Source organism: Bombina bombina, chromosome 2, assembly GCF_027579735.1.
Source record: "Bombina bombina isolate aBomBom1 chromosome 2, aBomBom1.pri, whole genome shotgun sequence".
NCBI lineage: Eukaryota > Metazoa > Chordata > Amphibia > Anura > Bombinatoridae > Bombina > Bombina bombina.
This window is the reverse complement of record NC_069500.1, coordinates 761,775,107-761,796,661: the sequence shown is the minus strand read 5'-3', so window position 1 is coordinate 761,796,661 and position 21,555 is coordinate 761,775,107. Positions and strand designations below refer to the sequence as shown.

Here is a 21,555-nt window from a genome sequence, read left to right as displayed (position 1 = left end):
CAATTAAAAAAAAAATATTTTCTTTAAAAAAATAGTTTATTTGAATTTTAATTTCAAGTACCATAAATAAAAAACAAAAAAATTTTCATACAGAAAATATTAAATTTTATATTACAGTATTTATGGCAAAAATAAATTATACTTTAACAGTGATATCTACATGACAACATAATAATAATTACAATGTATATGTTTTCACAGCAAATGTATGTAAAAAACGCATAATGTACAATTTTAAAACGTTATAAATGTAATATTATTTTACAAAATATTTACATTGTAATCTCATGTAAACATATATTACAGACATACATTAACAATACATAGAAAGTGAGACCCTTAGTTATAAAGTATGTTCTGAAATAATTTACTTGAAACTCTGTGTAATTAAATATACAAAAATATTGTTATACTACCCTTACGAAAATCATCATAGCAGTAGTCACTAAATCCGTTCCACTTTTACAGAATCCAGGCCATGTGTTACAGAAGTCCTTTCTCCTCTCCCAGCTGACTAACAGCTCTTGTTTACTGGTTGGATGCTGGCTGGAGAGAGGGGGGGAGAGACTTTGCAAGAAGTAGTTACATATATATTTTTTTGCACAAATCTCTTGTTTTCTACCCGTTTATTTTGATATTCTGCAGATCTTGGGGAAAGGGAAATTCAGGAGGAGGAGGGGGGAATCTACAGATTGTCAACATTCTATTCTATCGACATAAGGATTTTCCCCTCTCGTGTGGGGTGAAGACATTTTTAAGTGATCAAGTCTTTTAGGATCATGCACTGGGCCCCATAGAAGAATTTACACATGCATTCTCCAGCCGTGATCATCACAGCTCTGCATTGTTGATGGTGTGGATAGTTCATATTAATCAACGTAAAGGAAGTGTTCTTTCTCACACCCTGCTACATTTGAAGTGGAAAGGGAATTAAAAAAAACAACAACAAACAACTGGAGTATTTTTGCCCTTTTTCCTCCCTGCCACAACATTCAGGAAGTGATTTTTTTGTGTGTGCACATTTTGGATTATTATGTTTTAAGAACATTTTTCCTGTATTCACTGAGAAGGAAATAATAGCACAAAACAAAATCCTTAATATTTATTTGACCAAGTGTCTCTGTAGAGAAAAGGATTTGAGGATCCTGTTCGAATAAAGAAATCAGGATATTGACAGACATTATTTTATTAAGCAATATTACTCGAGTAAAAACAGTGGAAGCTGTTGAGATTATTTAAAAAAGGGATATTTACCCATAGTTTTTTTAAAAATATATTTCCTAATCCGAAGCTGCTTTCGTAAGTAAACATGTTGTCCCCGTTTCTGAGCTGTCCGGATCACATAATTAAATAATAATTATTTTTTATTATATTTGTACGATTTGCTTTACCCGGTTTATTGGAAGGAACCCTTAAATTTCTACTGTGATCACCCAAGATCCTTACAACCACAGCGGTAGACCTCAGAGCTTGGTATGGGACAAGGTGTAATGGGGGGTGAGGGGCACCCCAATAATAACCCCAATACTAAAGTGGTCTGGAAAATCCTGGGAATATTCACCATCATTTTCGTAGTTCTTTGTGGCCAAAGCAATGGGAAAAGTAAGTATAAAATGTAATTCGTTTTACTACACATACTAATGTGAATGTTTGTATACGATAAGGTCATACAGAAAGTTCAATATAATATACAAGTACATGATATATGCTTGCTTATTGTTAATTATAATTGCAATGTTTTGTGTTCCCACAACGTACTATGGGCCTGGCACTGGGCGGTCTCCCTGCTTACTTATATGCGATCTCTGTGACATATTTTTGTTAGCACCCGCACTGTATTCGCTTTATACAGCACATTCTGGTCCCGTGCTATCATGATATACACGAATTACATTCACATGACCGTTTCACGGTGTAATGCCCTTGGTTTTAACCCACAACTCTTCCCCCTAGACAACGCTTGGTCTGTAAACCGATACACGCGTTACACTGTGGGGTAGAGGGCCAGAGGCATATTCGAGGCGGAAGGCTTGGCGGAGTAATTTAGGCCGCGCTGGCTGTTTCGGTACAGCTTGTAAACAGTATGGGGGTGGGGTTGGGGCCTTTTTCTGAAGGGGGCGCCGCCTCTCGTGCTCTGGCTGCCTGGGAGGTGGATATGTGTGTGTACGTTTATCTAACCCCGTCTTATCTAACACGAATGGAAATCACTTCATTCTGGACCAATAAAGATTGTTTTTGTATTAATGAGTATTATAACACATGAAGTGTATTTGCCTGAAAGAATAATAATAGGTCTTATATGCACAGCATTATATGATATAATAATACCCTTTTTAGTATTCTTAAAATGTTATATATTATGTTTCAGCTCTTAAGAACAGAGAAATTAAAAACTTTTCAATTAATATATTAGTCAAAAGAAAATATATATATATATATATATATATATATATATATATATATATATATATATATATATATATAAAATCTTACTTGCCCAACTAGCCATGGCAAGTGATTTTTTTTTTTGGCCTATTTACATGTCTCTGTATTCTCTAGGAAATGTTGGATGGGAAGTGTATTATTTTGCAATAGGATACCATTTTCTGTTATAAATGCTACTTAAGACATCCAAGCACAAATTCATTGCAAAATGTAACAGAAATTGATCTAATGATAATTTGTGCAACATTGAAAACATTTAATGATATGTCATTCTAACTTGGTGGTCAGCAAAATCAGCTGAGTGGTGTGTCCATTAAATAGGTCCTGTGACAAATGCTGTGTCACTTTAGTTTACTAGTCAGGGTAAAACACTATTAGTCCATCGTATATTAAATATAGAAAACATCCTAATTTCTAACTTGTCTGCTGCAGTTTCTAGCTAGCTGAAGAATAATAGTGGAAATTTCCAATAGGTGTGTGTGTGTAGTGATATATATATATATATATATATATATATATATATATATATATATATATATATATATATATATGATATATACACACACACACACACACATATACACACACATACACACACACACACAGGCCTTGAAATTTCCATTAGTCCTTTATAAGTAAGAAAGTAGACAATCCCCCCCCATCTTTAACATTGAGTGCACTAGTAACTTTTTTCCCTCATCAGTGTTGTCTCCAGGACAGGGTGCACCATCCATCATGTGTTTTTATATATATATATATATATACATACATACATACATACATACATACATACATACATACACACACACACACACACAACTGGAGGTATATGTTGCAGCACAGAATTTATAAAATAATCAGTCTATCTATTTATCTATCTATCTTGTTTCATATTGGTGGTATCGGTAGCTAACAAATACTTTAGGCAATGACCCACAAGCTTCCAGGAATTTTACTTTTGTTTCTAATATATCATTTTCTGCTATCCAAAGCACAATTTTAATTGCATAATTTAACAAAAATGTATTTAATGATTATTTGTGCAATACAAAATTGAAAATTTTTATTAGTAGCTAATTTTAGCCTAATATTGGCTAAAATTTTTGCCGGGTGATCAGTAAAATCAGTCTGGTGGTGTACCTGCTAAAATGGTCTTGGGGAGAACACTGACATTGATATTTGTAGTACATATATTCAGCAAAATGTTAATATATATTTTTAAAATCTATCATTTTACATATTTTATTATTTTATCATTCTGCTACTATAAACCTTCACATATATTCATTCTTTGTGTGTGTGTGTGTGTGTGTATGTATATATATATATATATATATATATATATATATATATATATATATATATATATATACATACATACACATACATCTCAGTATGTTTTCTTTTAACTAATAGATCACTTTCTATATTTCACACCGCAGTGCACCACACAACCTTTCCCTTAAATCCAAATTATGTTTTTTTTTTTTTGTGTGTTTTTTTTTTGTCTGCTGATTGTTTCTAACACACACTAATTGTTTGCTTTGCCTAAGTTTCATATGAACTTATGACCTTGATCCTTTTTTTGTTGTTGTTGTATTATATAACAGCTATTTTCTAGTCTGATTTTGTCAAGGGAAAATGTGTTTGATTGTAAATGTATTTCTAACATTCAGAACACAAAAGAAAACCTAAACTTTATAGATAAGCGCTTAGCGCATCTGGGTGACATATTCTCCACTTGCTTTAAACTCTGATAATATATTTGGTCCTTTATATATTCACAAGTAGCCTATATTTAGGTGTTATTAACTACAGCCTATTCTATGAAGATACAATTTAGGGCCATATTATGAGTGGCACACCAACAGTTACGCACGAGTGATATCGGGTTTATCACAGCTTTATGCAAGTTGAAAGTAAACTAAATTGCTTGAGCACAATTGAAGTTAATGCGCATCGAAATTGCTTGACCTCAGACTCCGAGCTCTGCTAAACTGTTTTGCGAAACAAAAATGTCTTACAAAACACATCAAAAACAAAACACATTGAAGGGATATGAAACCCAAATTTTTTCTCTCACGATTCAGATAGAGCATCCAATTTTAAGCAACTTTCTAATATACTTCTATTATCAATTTTCTTCATTCTCTTGGTTTCTTTATTAGAAAAGCAGGAATGTAAAGCTTAGGAGCCGGCCGATTTTTGGTTCAGACCCTGGATAGCTCTTGCTGATTGGTGACTACATTTAGAGGGCGATTTATCAAGATGAGGCTGACAGGGGCTCATATATGCGCCGCAGTTCGCCTCTGGCGGGCTGAATTCCCCTGGAGGAATTCGGCATTGCACACAAGCGCTATTTTGCGCTCACATGCAATCCTGCCCGCGGGCAGGAGCTGTCAATCTCCCTGGTCGGACAAGACCGAGGAGATAGAATTTCGCCACCTTAGAGGTGGCGAAGAGGTTAGGGAAGCAGCGGTCTGATGACCGCTGCTTGTTAAATACGGCGTGTAGGTTCTCTTGTGAAACCTGCAGCCGTAGTGGGGTCAAAAGACTTGCGTAGCCTTTGATAAATCGACCCCTTATATTAAATGATTGCACAAAAAGTTATAAGGGCTCAACGATATGAGGTCTCAGGTGTTAGAAGAAAAGGCAGGCAAAGGACTTTAACATAGAGATACATATACATGTCTGAATATGTATGTATGTATTTATATGTGTATATATGAATGTCTGTCTGTAAATACATATAAACATATACACATGTTTATATGTTTTTACAGACATTCATATATACACATATAAATACATATGTATACGTGTGTGAATGTGTGTGTATGTGTATATATATATATATATATATATATATATATATATATATATAGTGCATTGGAGCCCTTTGCAGTCAAGTAGATTAAAACATGAAAAAGCACATTTATGCAATATTCATATTTAATAAAGTGTTATACTGTGTACTGTAAATAGTTCACATTCCAATGTTCTGCACATAGCAGAATATGTTTTATGTATTATTAAATCTATCTATCTATCTATCTATCTATCTATCTATCTATCTGTCTAGGTATAGATATATATTGTACAAAAATACCATCAGATATATGTAGAAATATGTATTTATGAATAAATATAACATTCTGCTATGTGAAGAACATTGGAATGTGAAATATTAATATTTTCATGGCTGGTTAGCCCACTTGAGAATATGCAATCAGATTTGAGCACAAGTGGGGTCATAGTTTTTTTTCTACTTTTTTTTGCTTAATTGACTTCTATGGGGGAATATGGTAATGTAGTTGCGATATTCTAACTTTGTCTTTTTTTTTTCTAGCAGAGTTATCGCGTGAGCGTTTAATGCCGCTCCACTTCTAGCCCTTAAAGTGAAAGTTAATTTCACAATACTCACATAATGCTATGGATTCTAAGACTTACATACAGTATAGTCGCTAAGTTTTTTTTTTTTCCCGAAAATGTTCTGAAATTAATTTTTATATTTGATATTCTGTGCCTTTTGCTCGCTTCCTCCGCCAATGCTAGCTTCTGGGTCTATTAGTCTTACACGTAAGAGCGGTCCCACCCGCTCTATACATCTTTATCCGTGTTTGTTCTTGTGAGCCCAATTTTTCATGCATGCGCAATACTAACTTTCGCACATACGCAATAATACTAGCTCCGCTCCGATACTAAACATTGAATAGCTGGATTCATTGTTTAGTATCATTGCGGATTGCGGACATCATATGAGCTGTTTGCCAGCAGTGTATTCCCCAATGACTTTAACGAGCAATTTGTCTGATCGTTGTTTCAATTTATTGACGTCACTGAAAAGATTTCCTTTAGACTTTGAAATGCGCATGCGGCTATAGCTCGTATATTAGAAGATTTTGTACTGGAAAGCCAAAGACTAGTTTGCTAATGCTTTTGCTACTTTGCTAATTTTACCTTAAAGGGCCAGGAAACTTAGAAAATAATGTTATATAATTCTGCACATAGTGCAGAATTATATAACATTATATTAGTGCTAGCTTTATGCAACATAATATTGCGGTTACATTTTTATTAAAAAAGAGGGCTTTTTAGACCCACCCTCTAAACTACTGAGCGGGTCTGTTTTTTTCACTGAGCGCATCTGGGCAGCTGTCTAGTCACAGCCCGACCCAATTGCGCCATTACACTCAATGTAGCTCCCTCCCGCAGGAGCGATTTAGCTTCTGAGAATAGCAGCAAAATGTATATAGTTATTTTTATAGTACATGTATATCATTTTGCAAAATAACTTGATAAAACTAGTCTCACATAATACATACATCTCTCTGTTAGAGATTCATCAACATATGCTTTATACAGCTCTAAGTTACTCCTTTAGGATTGCAAGACTGACACCTTTTGTTGTATTTTTATTTTAAACGCAGGGGGTCAACAAATCTGTTAAAAATTTGAATGCCTGTAAAAAATATTTAGAAGCCTGACATATTTTTAGGAGCCAGGCTGTGGTATTTGTATATAGATATATGGAGAATAACCCAAAAAGTTAGGAGCCAGGAGTAAATTTCTAGGAGACAGTCGCTTCCTGGGTTTGTTGAACCCCATTTTAAAGGAATATTGTAGAGCAAATAGTACACACTGTTGTGTAGTGCATGTGCGCTTTGCAGTACTTTTTGTAGAGTTGTGTATATGTTTAACCTTTCAAAAAGTCCTGCTGGAAACTAAACATTAGTGATTGGTGGGGTTATGCAATTTCCACAGCCAATTGGCACACCAGCTGTCTCCTACGCTGGCCCAACAATTATTTGCTTCTATTGAATGGCACTTGATCTAGTGTTCTCCCCCTTATGTATTGGGCACACCATGTGACTGATTTTACTGACTACCTGGCTAAAATGTAAGCCAATGTTAAAGGGACACTGAACCCAATTTTTTTCTTTTGTGATTCAGATAGAGCATGCAATTTTAAGCAAATTTCTAATTTACTCCTATTATCAAATTTTCTACATTCTCTTGGTATGTTTATTTGAAAAGCAAGAATGTAAGTTTAGATGCCGGCCCATTTTTGGTGAACAACTGGGTTGTCCTTGCTGATTGGACAGCACCAATAAACAAGTGCTGTCCATGGCTGAACCAAACATTTGCTGGCTCCTTAGCTTAGATACCTTCTTTTTCATAAGAGAACGAAGAAAAATTGATAATAGAAGTAAATTAGAAAGTTGCTTAAAATTGTATGCTCTATCTAAATCATGAAAGAAAAAAATTCGGTTCAGTATCCCTTTAAAGTAAAATGAGGTAATATTATTTTTTTTTTTTTTTAAATCAATTTATGTTAAATTATGTAATTAATTTGTGCTTTGGATAGCTTAAAACATAGTGCAAATACTGTAAAACGGAAAGGAGGCACCTCCTTTCTGTTTTACAGGATTTGCACTACAATTATCCATTTTGGGAGTGCTGCCTTTCCCTTGGATCTGGAACCTTATATCCAGGACTTTTTGTCTGTTACTAACTATAAATCTGTTATGTGAGCACACCTCTTAAGGACTTGTTACCCTTGGATAGCTTAAAAGGATAAAAGGTCAACATTTAAATGTGCACTTCATGCACCTCCCTGTAAATATGGTTGCAGCCATTTTGGAATTTAGGTTTCACTGCAGGTATCTGAAGGAGAGTTGCTGCACATGTGCACACTTCGGTACTGGAATGTAATAAAAGCTAGATTATAACATGGCTACACCCATGACTAAAGGGAGACAGGGAATAACATCAATACTATGCTTATAAAATGTATTTAGTGTTTAATGTCCCTTTTAAGTATAATTTATAAATAACAGAAAATGTTAAATACTATTCTGCCCCCACCCGGCTAGTTAATAATGCCACCTAGCTGACAACATTTTCAGTAGAGAACTCTGTGATCATTATGTTTAGCGCCTTTGTAATGGTTAACCCTAGAGCAGGGGTATCAAGCTCAATGTATCTGAGGGCCACTGACCAAGTGTCCTTCTCCCATTGGGGCCACTTGAACTGAGTAAGTGCTCCGGGAAAGGATATACTAAGAACTGGGAGTGACATTTACCCAGGTAGTAGTGCATAGTGGGAGTTGTAGCCCACAATAGACATACACAGCTGTCTATATTTATCTTGTGAGTGCCAAGAGAAGTGATCATTCTGGCACTGTATAACAACGTAAAATGTGACATTTATCCAAGCAGTGCATGGTGGGAGACTACACTAAACACTTGCCTTTATATTTATCTTGTGAGTGCCTATATAGAACATAAACTAGTTGCACCTTTTAGAACCGTAAAAAAACCTGACAGCCCAAATGAATGGTTTACCTATTAAACAAGGGAGGGCCAGATTAATCTATCTTGAGGGCTGCATATGGCCCTGGGGTCGGTACTTTGAGATCACTGCCCTAGAGTTACACAGCAAGTAGTGCAAAAATGATATGCTTTAACGAATTAGAGCATGTATTTTTTTTGCACTACAATGTCTCTTTAAACTTTACGGATCTCCAATGTTACTTATTTTATCAGTCAAGTAAAGCTTCCCAGGTTTGTTTGTATTCACAAGCAGGGAACCTTTTTAAATGTTATTCTCTTGTTAACATGCAACATAATAAAACAATATATATGTCAACATAAGTGGTTTGCTGGTATTCTAGCCAGTTTATCTAGCTTTTTTCATGATAAGACTTGGTTAACTGACAAATTTACAGTATATATTTACTGTCACTTGTTTGTTAACCATCTGAATACAGGTTCAAAGCAGATGACATGATTCATTGTTTTAATGATTGTGGCAAAGATTACACGTTCTAATTTGTTAGGTCATTTAATTTTTGTATTTGTGACGCAAACCAACTTTGTAACCCAAGGCTAATGTCCAGCTTTGGAGCCACAAACATTGCAGTCCCCGAGTAGAACACAACCAGTGATTAGTGAGTTGTTTGACTGCAGCTCCTGATTGGCTCATTGGCAGCGTCTTTATCAGAGCTGCAATGCGTTACTTTATCTGTATGTTTAACTCCTTTGCATGGGTTCTGCGCATTTAATGAAAAAAATGACACCTGATATATAAGTACGGTATATGTAATTTTGACATTAGAATGGTATTCTCACACAAAAAAAGCAAGAAAAAAAAAATGAAATTTTTTATTTTTTTCTTTAATTGGAAAGAAAAAAAAAAAAAAGAAAAAAAAAAGAAGAAAGCAGATGAAGCCTTTTGTTGGTTTGGGGTGAATATTATGGGTTATAGAGTTTCTCACCCCATGCAAGGACACTGAGATATTTACCCATGAACAACTGTGTACTCTAAAACAGCGCTTGACAAGTTCCAAGTACCAGGGAGCTATAGCTCTTAGGTTTACAAAGAGTTAGGAGACAAAAGTAAAATGCTAAATAATGCTAATAATAGGCCGGTGAGGTAGCTCAGTTGGACTACAACAAAAGCCTGTTTAAAAGATCCAAGGTCACAGGTTCGTATCCCGGCAGGGCCGACTCAGCCCTTCATCCTTCCGAGGTCGATAAAATGAGTACCATTAAATTGGGTAATAATAACAACTGCCGATTTGGTGAATTCCGAGAGCGAGCGCTGAAAAAGCGCTTTGAGTCCCACTGGGAGAAAGACGCTATATAAATACTAGTTATTATTATTATTATTATTATAATAATAATAAATGATGGTCTGACTCTTTACAAATGTAACCCTTTAACAGATCTGGCACTCCTCTTGGCTAGGAGGTGTGTTTGTCCGGTAGTACTTACAAATGGAAGAGATGTGCAGTAATGCTTTCTATATAAATTTAAGGAGACATTAAAATCAAATTTTTTATTTTTTTCCCTTCTCTCCCTTGTGAAGCATCGCACTATGTTAATGTTATATAATTATGGGAGCCATTTTCTTTTGGAGCTCCTAACATTTCTTAGAGGTCCCGATATCCTAATACTTAGCTGGACATAAGTGAATTATCTAAAATGGTGACTAACTGGAAAACCTTATACTTGAAACATCAACTCAAGAAAGAAAAGAAAAACTGAGGTTCCACATAACCCCAGATCCCCCTCGTAGGGTCGGCGAGAGACTTTAGTAGGACATTCCTTTACCCGTTTACTGTATACTCTGTAACATGGATAGAAACACCTAAATATGTCTTACAATTGTATTTTTCTATTTGTTGTAACCTCAATAAAAATATTTATAATTTAAAAAAAAATAAACTTTAATGACTCGGGTAGAGCGTGCAGTTTTAAGAGAGCATGTGCAAGAGCTCACAGTGTTTACATATGAGTTTGTCATTGGATGATGGATGTCACATAGCACAGAGGGCAAGGACATGTAAGAAACCCTGACATTTTTCAGAAAAAATCTACTGCCCATTTAAAATGAGAGAGTAGGTGCTACTACGTTGCCTTTTTATTATCCTTTACTGATTATGCTTATCTACTGCATTTAATGTTCCTTTAACAGCCTCATTTGATTCATTGACTCTTCTGGCACTGCATCTTTGTTGAATTTGCTAGCGGATCTGTTTTGATGTCTGAAATAAGCGAAATGCGTTGATACTAGTGTATTGCATACAGCAAAAGCAGTGATCAAGAGCTAGTGTTTTTAAACTATCAGGGGCCAAGATTGGATGGTAGATACTTTTGACTACTAGCAGCAGCTTCTCTTTTTCAAAACTTGTTATTTTCCAATAAGATGTGCTGGGAGGCCTTTTAAGGGTGAAAGCTGATAGGAATTTGGCCTATAACAGGTTACAGTTAGAGTGATCTCTCTGGCCCTATCTCCTGGGGATTCCATAGGTGGCGGCTATATAATGCACAATCTGTTTTTTTATGTTGAAAGTTTGAGGATCCTGTTTATTCCCCAATTCTTGTGCGTTTACATATATGTTTACTTACATGTGAATACGTTATTAGTGTTCTTTTTGAATGGGCATTACATGTAAAATCCCCATTAATTCATTAAATTGATTAAATTAAATGAGTCAACATTGCAATATACATTTGTTTTTATTAATTTTATTTAACATTGTCCATACAGAAAAAAAGATAAATTAGCTTGTGAGCAAGAAAAGAAAAAAAAAAAAGTAATGATGCTATAAAATACCCTTTGTGTTTCTCTCACACACCCTAAGCTAAAAGTCTAATTGTATAACCTTTAGTATGCTGCAAATGACCTGGTCTGTACTGTATATACACTACACAATGATTGTTTAGAACAGCGCATAAACTTATTTACTGCTAGCAGTAATGGTACAATTAAGAGAAATAAGATAAATCACTATAGTTTTCTTTTAGTTTGTCAATTGCTTGCAAAACTGCTTATTGTGCTTGCAATTCCTTTGCTGATATCTACTAGACGTGTATGTGTATATATATATATATATATATATATATATATATATATATATATATAAAAAAAAAAAGACTACTCTATAGGACTTTTTTACACTTATCTATCAGTGTGTATCCTGTTTTATCTTATTTTTCCATTGGGTTCTGTATATCAAAGTTCTTTTCTGATACAAACCCTCTGTAAATTTCAGAAAAGTGAAGTGCAGGTAAATGGCTGGACTGAAATATAAATATGTATATATAAGAACATTAAAGGGACATTAAACACTTAATAAATGCTAGCTAGAATGATGCATTCAAAGAAAAGATTAGTCTGAGAATAACCTGTAAATGTATTTGTAAAGTTTCATTAGTTGTTTAAATATTGACAAAATAAGTGTAAAGTTTTAGTGTCAATAAAACAATGTGAGCTGCCATGTTTTAACTTAGGTTACCTTCTCTGCTATGGCCAATTAGGGACAGTTATAAATAGGTCACTAGAGTGTGCAGCCAATGGCTGTGTGGAATATAACGGTGTTCTGCACTTTTATTTCTAATAAGAACTGAAAAGTTTACAATTTCAGAATGAAATTACTGGAAAAGGGGACAAAATAAGTAATGAAAGTGTATTGCAGACTTTTGATATATATATACGATTTATCATTTTATATTACCATCTCAAAGTGTTTAATATCCCTTTAAGTGCAGTAATCCTTTATTTTGTGAAATGTAGGGTAAATGTGGATTTACCATTGGGTAAAGATGTACCCAATGTAAAAAAAGCATAAACCACAGGAGTATGGGAAAAGTTTTTTATATTTAAATACCCAATCAACAGGAAGAGTAGAAAGCCTCGGGCATGGTAACTGAAAGCTCCCTATGCATCATTCCATACGAATCTCAGGGGTAGTTAGAGACATGTGTAAAGGTAAAAAATGGGGTAAAAATGTTTGAAGGAAAAGTAAAAAAGAGGCTGAAGGTAGGATAAGGAATCGGCTTTGTAAAATAAAAGCTCATTTGCAGTGCTGAGACTCGTCAAGCAGAAGCAATATCCGCCATTAAAGTAGAGGGAAATAAATCATAAACTCACATTGTTATACCTCTTTCTCCAAAATGTTGTGCAATGAGACTGCCACAACTTTATTATTAAGGGAATGTTAAACTCAACATTTAATTCACAGGCATAGAGAGCATCAATTATGCTTAGAAAAAAAACATTTAATGTATTTTCATGTATTATTTTACCTGCTTTTTTCAGGATCTTGACCCTACAACATTCTGTAAAGTGATTAGTTGATGGAGTTCATTAAAAGGGACAGTGTTACTGTAAAATTTGTTTCACCTTAATGTGTTTAAAATGACTTGTTATACCAGCTGCAGAGTTTAAAATATGAATTTCCACCTTTGGGTATAATTTTGTGTATGAAATAACTGTTACTGCTAATTGAAACCACAACCCAATTAAATGGGTTGAACTAGCAGGAAAAGCAGAACTAGTTATCTTTTCTGTCTAATTATTTACACAAAGTTTTCCTTATCTTCTTTCTTTACTGTTTACTCATAGGTCAATACTTGGAGAAAACAATGGAAAATGAAAATTGTAGCACCTATTTGTCAGACACCAACTATTAGCATTATTTTATCTAAATCTTCTTGTTTACATGGTTTTTTTTGTGTAACCAGAAATCAAGTTCAGAAATGTTCAGTATGGACGGGGGAAACAATAGACAAATTCAGCTATTTCAAATGAAAAACTAAAGGTGAAGGTTTTATTTGTAAACAATTTAATTCACTCCAGTAGGTAAAATGGATAACTGGGATCACATTAAAGTAAAAAATAATAGTGTACACTGTCCCGCTGGCCATAGTAAAGCTAAACAATACTCTAGGCTTGCAAAACCATACAAACTGTGAAAACAATATGACATTTTTGTTTATCATTTAAAATAATATAATGTGTTTGGACAAAAGGAGGAAGCAGAAAAACCACACATGCAAATATGTTAAAAGAAAAAAAAAAGTGCATTGAACATATTAGAAACCACAATCAGGTCACCAGGGATTAGGAGAAATCAGCATTAAAACATCTGACATGCTTTGCGCTAGAAATAGCAGGGTGAATAAACACTAGTAATGTCATGTGCACTATGTATCCGGCAACGTAACAACATCACTTGTCGTGTATATCCAGTATCCTAGTAATGCTGCCGATAGTGTATATCTAGTAGCCTAGATACGTCACAGGATCGCAACTGAGCCATGAAAAAGACTTTTTTATTATTTGTTAAAAAAAAGCAGTAGATCTCTTTTTATAATATCTACTGCATAATAATACACAGTAACTTTATAACGTATAAGCTAAAGTCTGTGAGGTTCAGTTTTTACAGATCCTGATTGATCTCTGTTTTTATAATAATAATACAAAATAGAAAAAAAGCATGACAAATGAAATTACACTATTTAAAAAGCGGATCTCATGGCCACTTACCTACACCCAATGTGTGTTTTTTTTTTAATGGACTTACAATAAAGGTGCTTTTAATTTACCTTCCGAAGGTTTCCTTCATCTTTTTCTGCATACTATTTAAAAAATACCTACTCATTTAACACAAGGAAAGATAAGCTTGGATTCTGTTGTTAGGCAAAAACATATTTGACACAGGAAATTGCTGGTAGCTATGTATAATTACAGTTCTTGATTGGCTGACCGGCCATGTTGTGCTTGGAACCTGAAATGTTTGTGTCTCCTGTGCAGAGCTTTACCTACCAGGATTAAGATTAGTAATGTTGGAATTACACACTCTAACAAGTCATTTTTATTAGAATAAACCTTACTGAACCAATTGGGGTTTCATATTAAAATGCACCCATGCACCTTCATTTTAGACCTTCTATCTCTTTAAACCTAACAACCACACCAAAAAATAGGAAAACAAATGGCCACATCTATAATTTTTAAAATTCATAGGAATTGTCAGGCCCCAACCACATGAGACTTTTTGCAAGATAGTTTCATTAGCAAAAATACTTATAGTTAAATATATTACTGTTTTTCCTGTGGCATACGCACATATCCTACTAGGGACCATACACCAGTATTCAAATGTCATTCCTGCTCAGAGAGTCAGCAGTGGTTTGTATGGCACACATGATGTCTTTAGAATCGATACACACCACCTCCAGCTCACTGAGACGGCGTGGTGTATGAATACTGGTACTTCACAGCATACGTGTGTATACGGCAGAAAGATAGTAATAACTTTTATTACATGTATTTTTGTTAATGGAAGTATATTGCAAAGATGTTTCTATTTCACATTTAAATGCACCCATGCAATTATTTGACCTTTCTAGCCCTTTAAACCAAAAACTTTTAGTCTAAAAGTCATGCATAAAAGTAACTAGGGTCATTTAGCTACCAGTGTTGTGCAAATTTTGGTAATTTGTTTGATTTCAAACAGAGGACTTAAAAGGGATAATATTTACTGCCTTGATTCTGTTTGTTACTATGTGTATTTCAAGATAGGGTTGAGGTGCTCTTGTCTCCTGAGGTATTTGGATGCTTGGTAAGTCATTTAGTAGGTTCACATTTCATAATGACATCATGTACAGAAATGTTACACCGGACTAGGCACATGTTAAACGTGTTTACACACAAACTGTCTGCATAAATGATTGTCCCTGCACATTTGTTAAGGGGGACTTGAACCTATGAAGTTCAGTTCACCAACAATTTTCTATATCCCATCACTTTGTACAATTAGTGTTAAACGGACACTAAAGTCAAAATAACACTTTCAGGATTCAGAAAGAGCTAGCTGTTGGCTTTCCAATTTACTTCCGCTATTAAATTTTGTATATTCATATTTTCTGAGCATGTGCACAAGTTCACGATATATACGTATAATCTTCTGTGATTGGCTGCTGGCTATCATATGATATTGGGGACTGAAAAATAAGTTTGTCAGAAAAAAAAATCTGCTTATTTGAAATTCGGAGTGTTATTGCATTATCTTTTTATTGTGTATGTGTTAATTATGCAATTCTACTGTATTTAATAGTCTTTTAAATGTTGTGGACACTGTCTAGTGTAGATAAATACATTTAGATTAATCTACTACTCATTTGAAGTCTGAACTTCAAATGGGTAGTAGATTTTGTTTCTTACATGTTTCAGTTATCTCTATTTCCTCTCCCACTGCATCATGTGACAGCCATCAGCCAATCACAAATGCATATACGTAAATTCTGTAAATTCTTGACCAAGCTCAGTAGAAGCTGGTGACTCAAAGTGTAAATATAAAAAGACTGCACATTTTGTTAATGGAAGTAAATTGGAAAATTTAAAATGGTATGCTCTAGTCTATCCGAATCATGAAAGTTTAATTGTGACTTGAGTGTCCCTTTAAGTGCTCTGTGTGCAGCTATTCTTCAGCTTCTATTTTTACTGCCATCTGCATAGTGATAAAGCTCAGCAATAACAGCAAATCAGCATTCATTACTGTTGAGCTCACGCTTAGCTTTACTGTGGACTTTCACCATAATCTTGTGAGATTTCATAGTAAATGTGTTTAAACAGAGGAGGGGAATAAAGTGACTGTACGTGCACATGCCAGAAGCACGCATCCAAGGACAAGCAGCCCGATTGGATGGTTAAAGTCCCTTAAAGGGGCAGTAAAAACCTTTAGATTTTTATATAAAATGTTTAGTTATGCATAATGAAACAACTTTGCAATATGTTTTAATTATTTGTTTTGCCCAGTTTCATGTAATTTAGCTCTGAAAATTGAGTAATTTCTTATTGTTAGAACATGAAATGCACTTTGCTGACGCCTCAAGGCTCACTGTGCTACATATCTATGCCTATTTTTACTGACTTTATGACAGTGACTACCCTTGTTGTCTTTGGACGAAAGCCCACATTGGCTCGTCCAAATAAAGCAAAAGGTAAGTGGAGTTTAGCCATTGAAAAATAAAATTATAAGGTATAATATCTTCGGTTTTACAAAGAGATGTTCATAAGATATTTTCTAGTCAGCTTTTTTCAGATATGCTGCCTTACTTTTAAGTGATTCAATATTTGGGCAAGGTCCCTTTAATACACAATATAACTTACAAAACAAATTTAATATAAACTTTATTTCAATATGGTAATGAAAGCAAATTTTACATAAATTTGTCATTTCAGCTGGTAGTGAAAACAGCATCTGCTTACCAAATTAATGTTTTGTTTTTTTGTGTACTCCCCCCCCCCCCATCAAATAAGAAAACTACCTCATTAGATCTATTTTCATACCAAATGTAATACATTTCGCTGTAGCTTAGTCTACAAATCCTCAAATGACCTTAATTGAAAAATGTAAAAAAAAATTGTAATAAATCGAACAGTAATGTATCAAATTATAAGATTTTGTTGTAACTTATCTTTCGACTAAAGTGCCAAATATGAGTTAAAGGGAAAGTAAATCCTAGCGTTTTACAAATGCTAGGATTGACTTTTGAAACAAATAAAGGGGACTTTCATTCATGAAGTATAAGATATTTCATGTAGAAAGCTCCTTTATTTGTTTTAACCGATCACCGTTTTTAGCTCCTATAGCAGCCCACGGCTAAAACATTTTTTTTGCCAAGAGGTGACGTTTTCACCTCTTAGCCAATAGCAGTGTGGTAAATCCGGCTCCCATGGGTGCCAAGCCGGATTTACTGCACGGCTATTGGCTAAGAGGTGAAAACGTCACCTCTTAGCAATTTTTTTTTTTTATCCGTGGGCTGCTGTAGCAGCTAAAAACGGTGATCGGTTAAAACAAATAAAGGAGCTTTCTACATGAAGTATCTTATACTTCATAAATGAAAGTCCCCTTTGTTTCAATAATAAATCCTAGCGTTTGTAAAAACGCTAGGATTTACTTTCACTTTAAGATGGTTTTTTTCTTTGTTGCATCTAAAAGATAATTTTAATGTGTATTACAGATTTTTAATTGATGTTCCTGTGCAGAAACTAAACATTTTTTTTAAAATCATGTTAAAACAATAAACTTTCATATGCACGACGAATGTGTTGGTTTAATGTCTTTTTAAAAGGACATAAAACCCCAACATTGTCTTTCATGATTTGGATTGTACATACTATTTAAAACAACTTTCCAATATACTTCTATTAAATTTACTTTATTCTCTTGTTATCCTTTGCTGAAGGAACATCATTGCAATGTGGCAGCTAGCTGAACACTTCTAGTTAGCCAATCACAAGAGACAAATGTGCGCAGTCACCAATCAGCAGCTAGCTCCCACTAGTGCAGGGTATGTGTGTATTATTTTTCAACAAGGGATACCAGGAGAACAAAGCACATTTTAAAGAAGTGAATTTAAAAAGTGTCTTAAAATTACATGCTCTATCTGAATCAGATAAATGTAATTTTGACTTTCCTATCCCTTTAAGCTAGAATGATAGTTAAATCTATCTATCTATCTATCTATCTATCTATCTATCTATCTATCTATCTAGTGTATTGTGACCTGTGAATTTGAAGTTGGATAATACCGATATTCCTAAAATTAAGCTGAAAGGTAAAAAAAAATAAAAAAATGGGTGACTTCCAGCACCTAAATTGTTAAACAATCAAGTGCTATTTTGCTGGTATTTTAAGAAGAAAATATTTTTTCCATAGCATATCCTCCCAACGCACCCTGTTAGTGTGAGAACATTTTCTTTGTCAGACACAGGTCACTAAGTTCACAGGGTTAGGAAGTTTACACAGTATAAATAAATTGGAAATATCTTTTTGAGTGTGCTGTTTTTATTATTTTCATTTATTGTGCACCTGCATTTATTTTCTATCCAGCTTTCACCTCTATTGAACTGTTTTGAATTATGTTTGTATATTGGTTCCTGCTCAGAGGCTATTTTATAGATGTGCTACCAAATGAGTTACTTTCTTAACTCTGTTCCATACAGTGATTTGAATTTATTTAAAAATAGAAACTTGTTTAATTCAAATCGAACACCTTCTAACTGTGTTTTAATAAGGGATTCTTGAATGAAACATTTTTATGATTCAGATAGAACATGCAATTGTAAACAACGTTCTAATTTACTTCTACTATCAAATTTACTTTGTTTTCTTTGTATAGTTTGTTGAAAGCAGGGATTTAAGCTCAGGAGCGTGCACATGCCAGCAATTTTGCAAGAATGGTATCTACTAGATGGCTTTATATTTAAGAGTTTTATGTATTCCGTTAACAAGGAGGAATACTTTTTTTTTTTTTTTTTCCTTTACTTTTTTTTTTTTTTTTTTTTTAAAGTTCAATGCACGGTTTGTGGTCCAAAGTTCTGCTGTTGTCGGCAGTCAACAAACAGCGAGAAAATGTAGATTCACTTTGCTCTTTGGGGGAGAGGGACAAAGATTACTGCAAATCAGGCATTTGGGGTCATGCTGAGTTTTGGCATTAACAGATTAAGTAGAAGTATCAATTAACACCTTTTGATTTATGGCTGCTGGCGTTATTTTCGTTTGGGTTGTTAGAGAGTTGGACACACAGAAAGGTCGATGAGTTTATATTGAATTTTGTTTTTATTGCTCCCCTGCTTGGAGACTATGATTCTAAATCAGTCAAGTACACAGGGTTGCTCATGAACACAGAAAACACACATAAAGGGCTGTTATTTTTCTTAAATAAATTAACTCACATTTTGAAAGCTAGAGACTGACCCTTTAACTAATAAGTGTGACAAGCTTTACTTGGTTTTAGGTGAACCATATTGCTAAAAATGTCACTGCCAGTATTATAAATTTATCCTTCAAAGGGCACAGACACATTAAGTGAGGCAATTCTATTTCTACACTTTGTTCCCTCGGAAGGAAATATTTGTACACCCTTTGAGTGCCTGGTCACTAGTGAATTATTCCACCCCCAAGGTGTGGGCACATTTTCAGCATTTTGAGCTTGATGAAGCCTTGTTCTTTTAAACATATCAGCTATCCAAATGTTTTATTTCCATTCTAAGGGGCAAACAAGATACTGTAAAAATAAGTTTCTTTTTCATCAGTTCTACAATTGAAATTAAAATTTTAAGGCCTACTGACAATACTGTAGATATATATATCTTTACTTTTAGTAGAATGCCAATTGTCAAAATAAGAGTATTAAAATAAGCAGTTACTTTTCATAATTAACAAGTGCACAATAAAAAAAGACAATGATTTAACACCTACTCTGAATTTCAAATAAGCAGTAGATTTTTTTTTTGATTTTTTTTTAACAAATGTATTTTTTCGCCCATTTTCTGGACCCCTGTATCATGTGACAGACATCAGCCAATCACAGACTAGTATACATATACCCTTAGCTTGTGCACATGCTCACTAGGATCTTGTTCCCCAGAAAGTGTGCATATAAAAGACTGTGCAAAATGTGATAATGGAAGTGAATTGGTGTCTTAAAACTGCATATGCTCTATTTGAATCATAAAAGTTTATTTTGACATGAGTGTCCCTTTAATAGTAATAACATGGCTACACCAATCTACTTTTATTTAACAGATAAAGACCACATGGTAGATGTGCAATAATTTGCTTTCTTTACAAAACGAATAACAATTATGAGCATTTTTGGTTGAAATTTGTTAATTAACTAAACAAACTATTCCAGAATATGTTAATTTTATCATGCATGAAGAACCTCAATTTTATAAGTTCAATAGTTTGTTTAGGTAATTAAGACATTTTCAGGCAAAATTTAAACCATTAGCTATTAGTTTGCCAATGTTTGCATACCAGAACCTCTTAATGCAGACTTTTATTTTCATCCTGCATCTAATCATAAAATATTGGTTGATTGTATATTTTCTTTCTTTAATTCAGGTGAAGACCCTATATATAAATTAGGGCTGCAACAACTAATCGGTAAGTTTGATCATAAAAATAGTTGTCAACAAATCTCATTATCAATTAGGTGGTCATCGATTAGTTGGTCAGTTGCACAGCACCAGTTGCTTTAATCTGATGATCTACTGCAATTAAGATTGTGCAAAAAAATTTAATTTATTTATTTTTTTTAATCTTTTTTTCTATACGATTAATCGGACAATAATCATCCGATTAATCGGATAGAAAAAAAAATAAAAATGTTTGCACAATACCATGTGCAGGAGTTCATCAGATTGAAGCAGCTGGTGCTGTGCAATTGACCACCTAATTGATAATGAGATTCTTTGACAACTATTTTTATGATCAATCTTACCCATTAGTTGTTGCACCCCTAATATAAATAATGTAAAACATGAATATTACATACTGTATGAGTATTTATTCTAATATAGGTACACTGAAGTTTACGACAATCAACATTAGAATGTTAAAGGGACAGTCTTCATGGGAAATTGTTATTGTTGAAAAAGATAGATAATCACTTTTATTACCCAGTCCCCAGTTTTGCATAACCAGCACGGTTATATTAATATACTTTTTACCTTTGTGATTACCTTGTTTTTAAACCTCTGCAGACTTGCACCCTTTTCTCAGTTCTTTTGACAGACTTGCATTTTAGCCAATCATAAATAACTCCACAGGAGTGAGCACAATGTTATCTATATGGTACATATGAACTAGCGCTTTCTAGCTGTGGAAAAACTGTCAAATTGCACTGAGATCAGAGGCGGCCTTCAAGGGCTTAGAAATTACCATATGAGCCTACCTATGTTTAGCTTTCAACAAAAATACCAAGAGAACAAAGCAAAATGAAAGATAACAGTAAATTGGAG

General features: G+C 34.0%; 1 protein-coding gene across 1 annotated transcript in view; it reads left to right on the top strand.

The window, feature by feature from the left end:
- Window positions 1-547: 547 nt before the first annotated feature.
- The window catches only part of INSR (insulin receptor), a 327,427-nt gene continuing 306,419 nt past the window's right edge, over window positions 548-21,555 (top strand). The window contains exon 1 of the mRNA XM_053702881.1: window positions 548-1,602. Coding sequence (XP_053558856.1) covers window positions 1,476-1,602 — 127 coding nt within the window. The 5' untranslated portion in view covers window positions 548-1,475. The remainder of the gene's footprint in view (window positions 1,603-21,555) is intronic.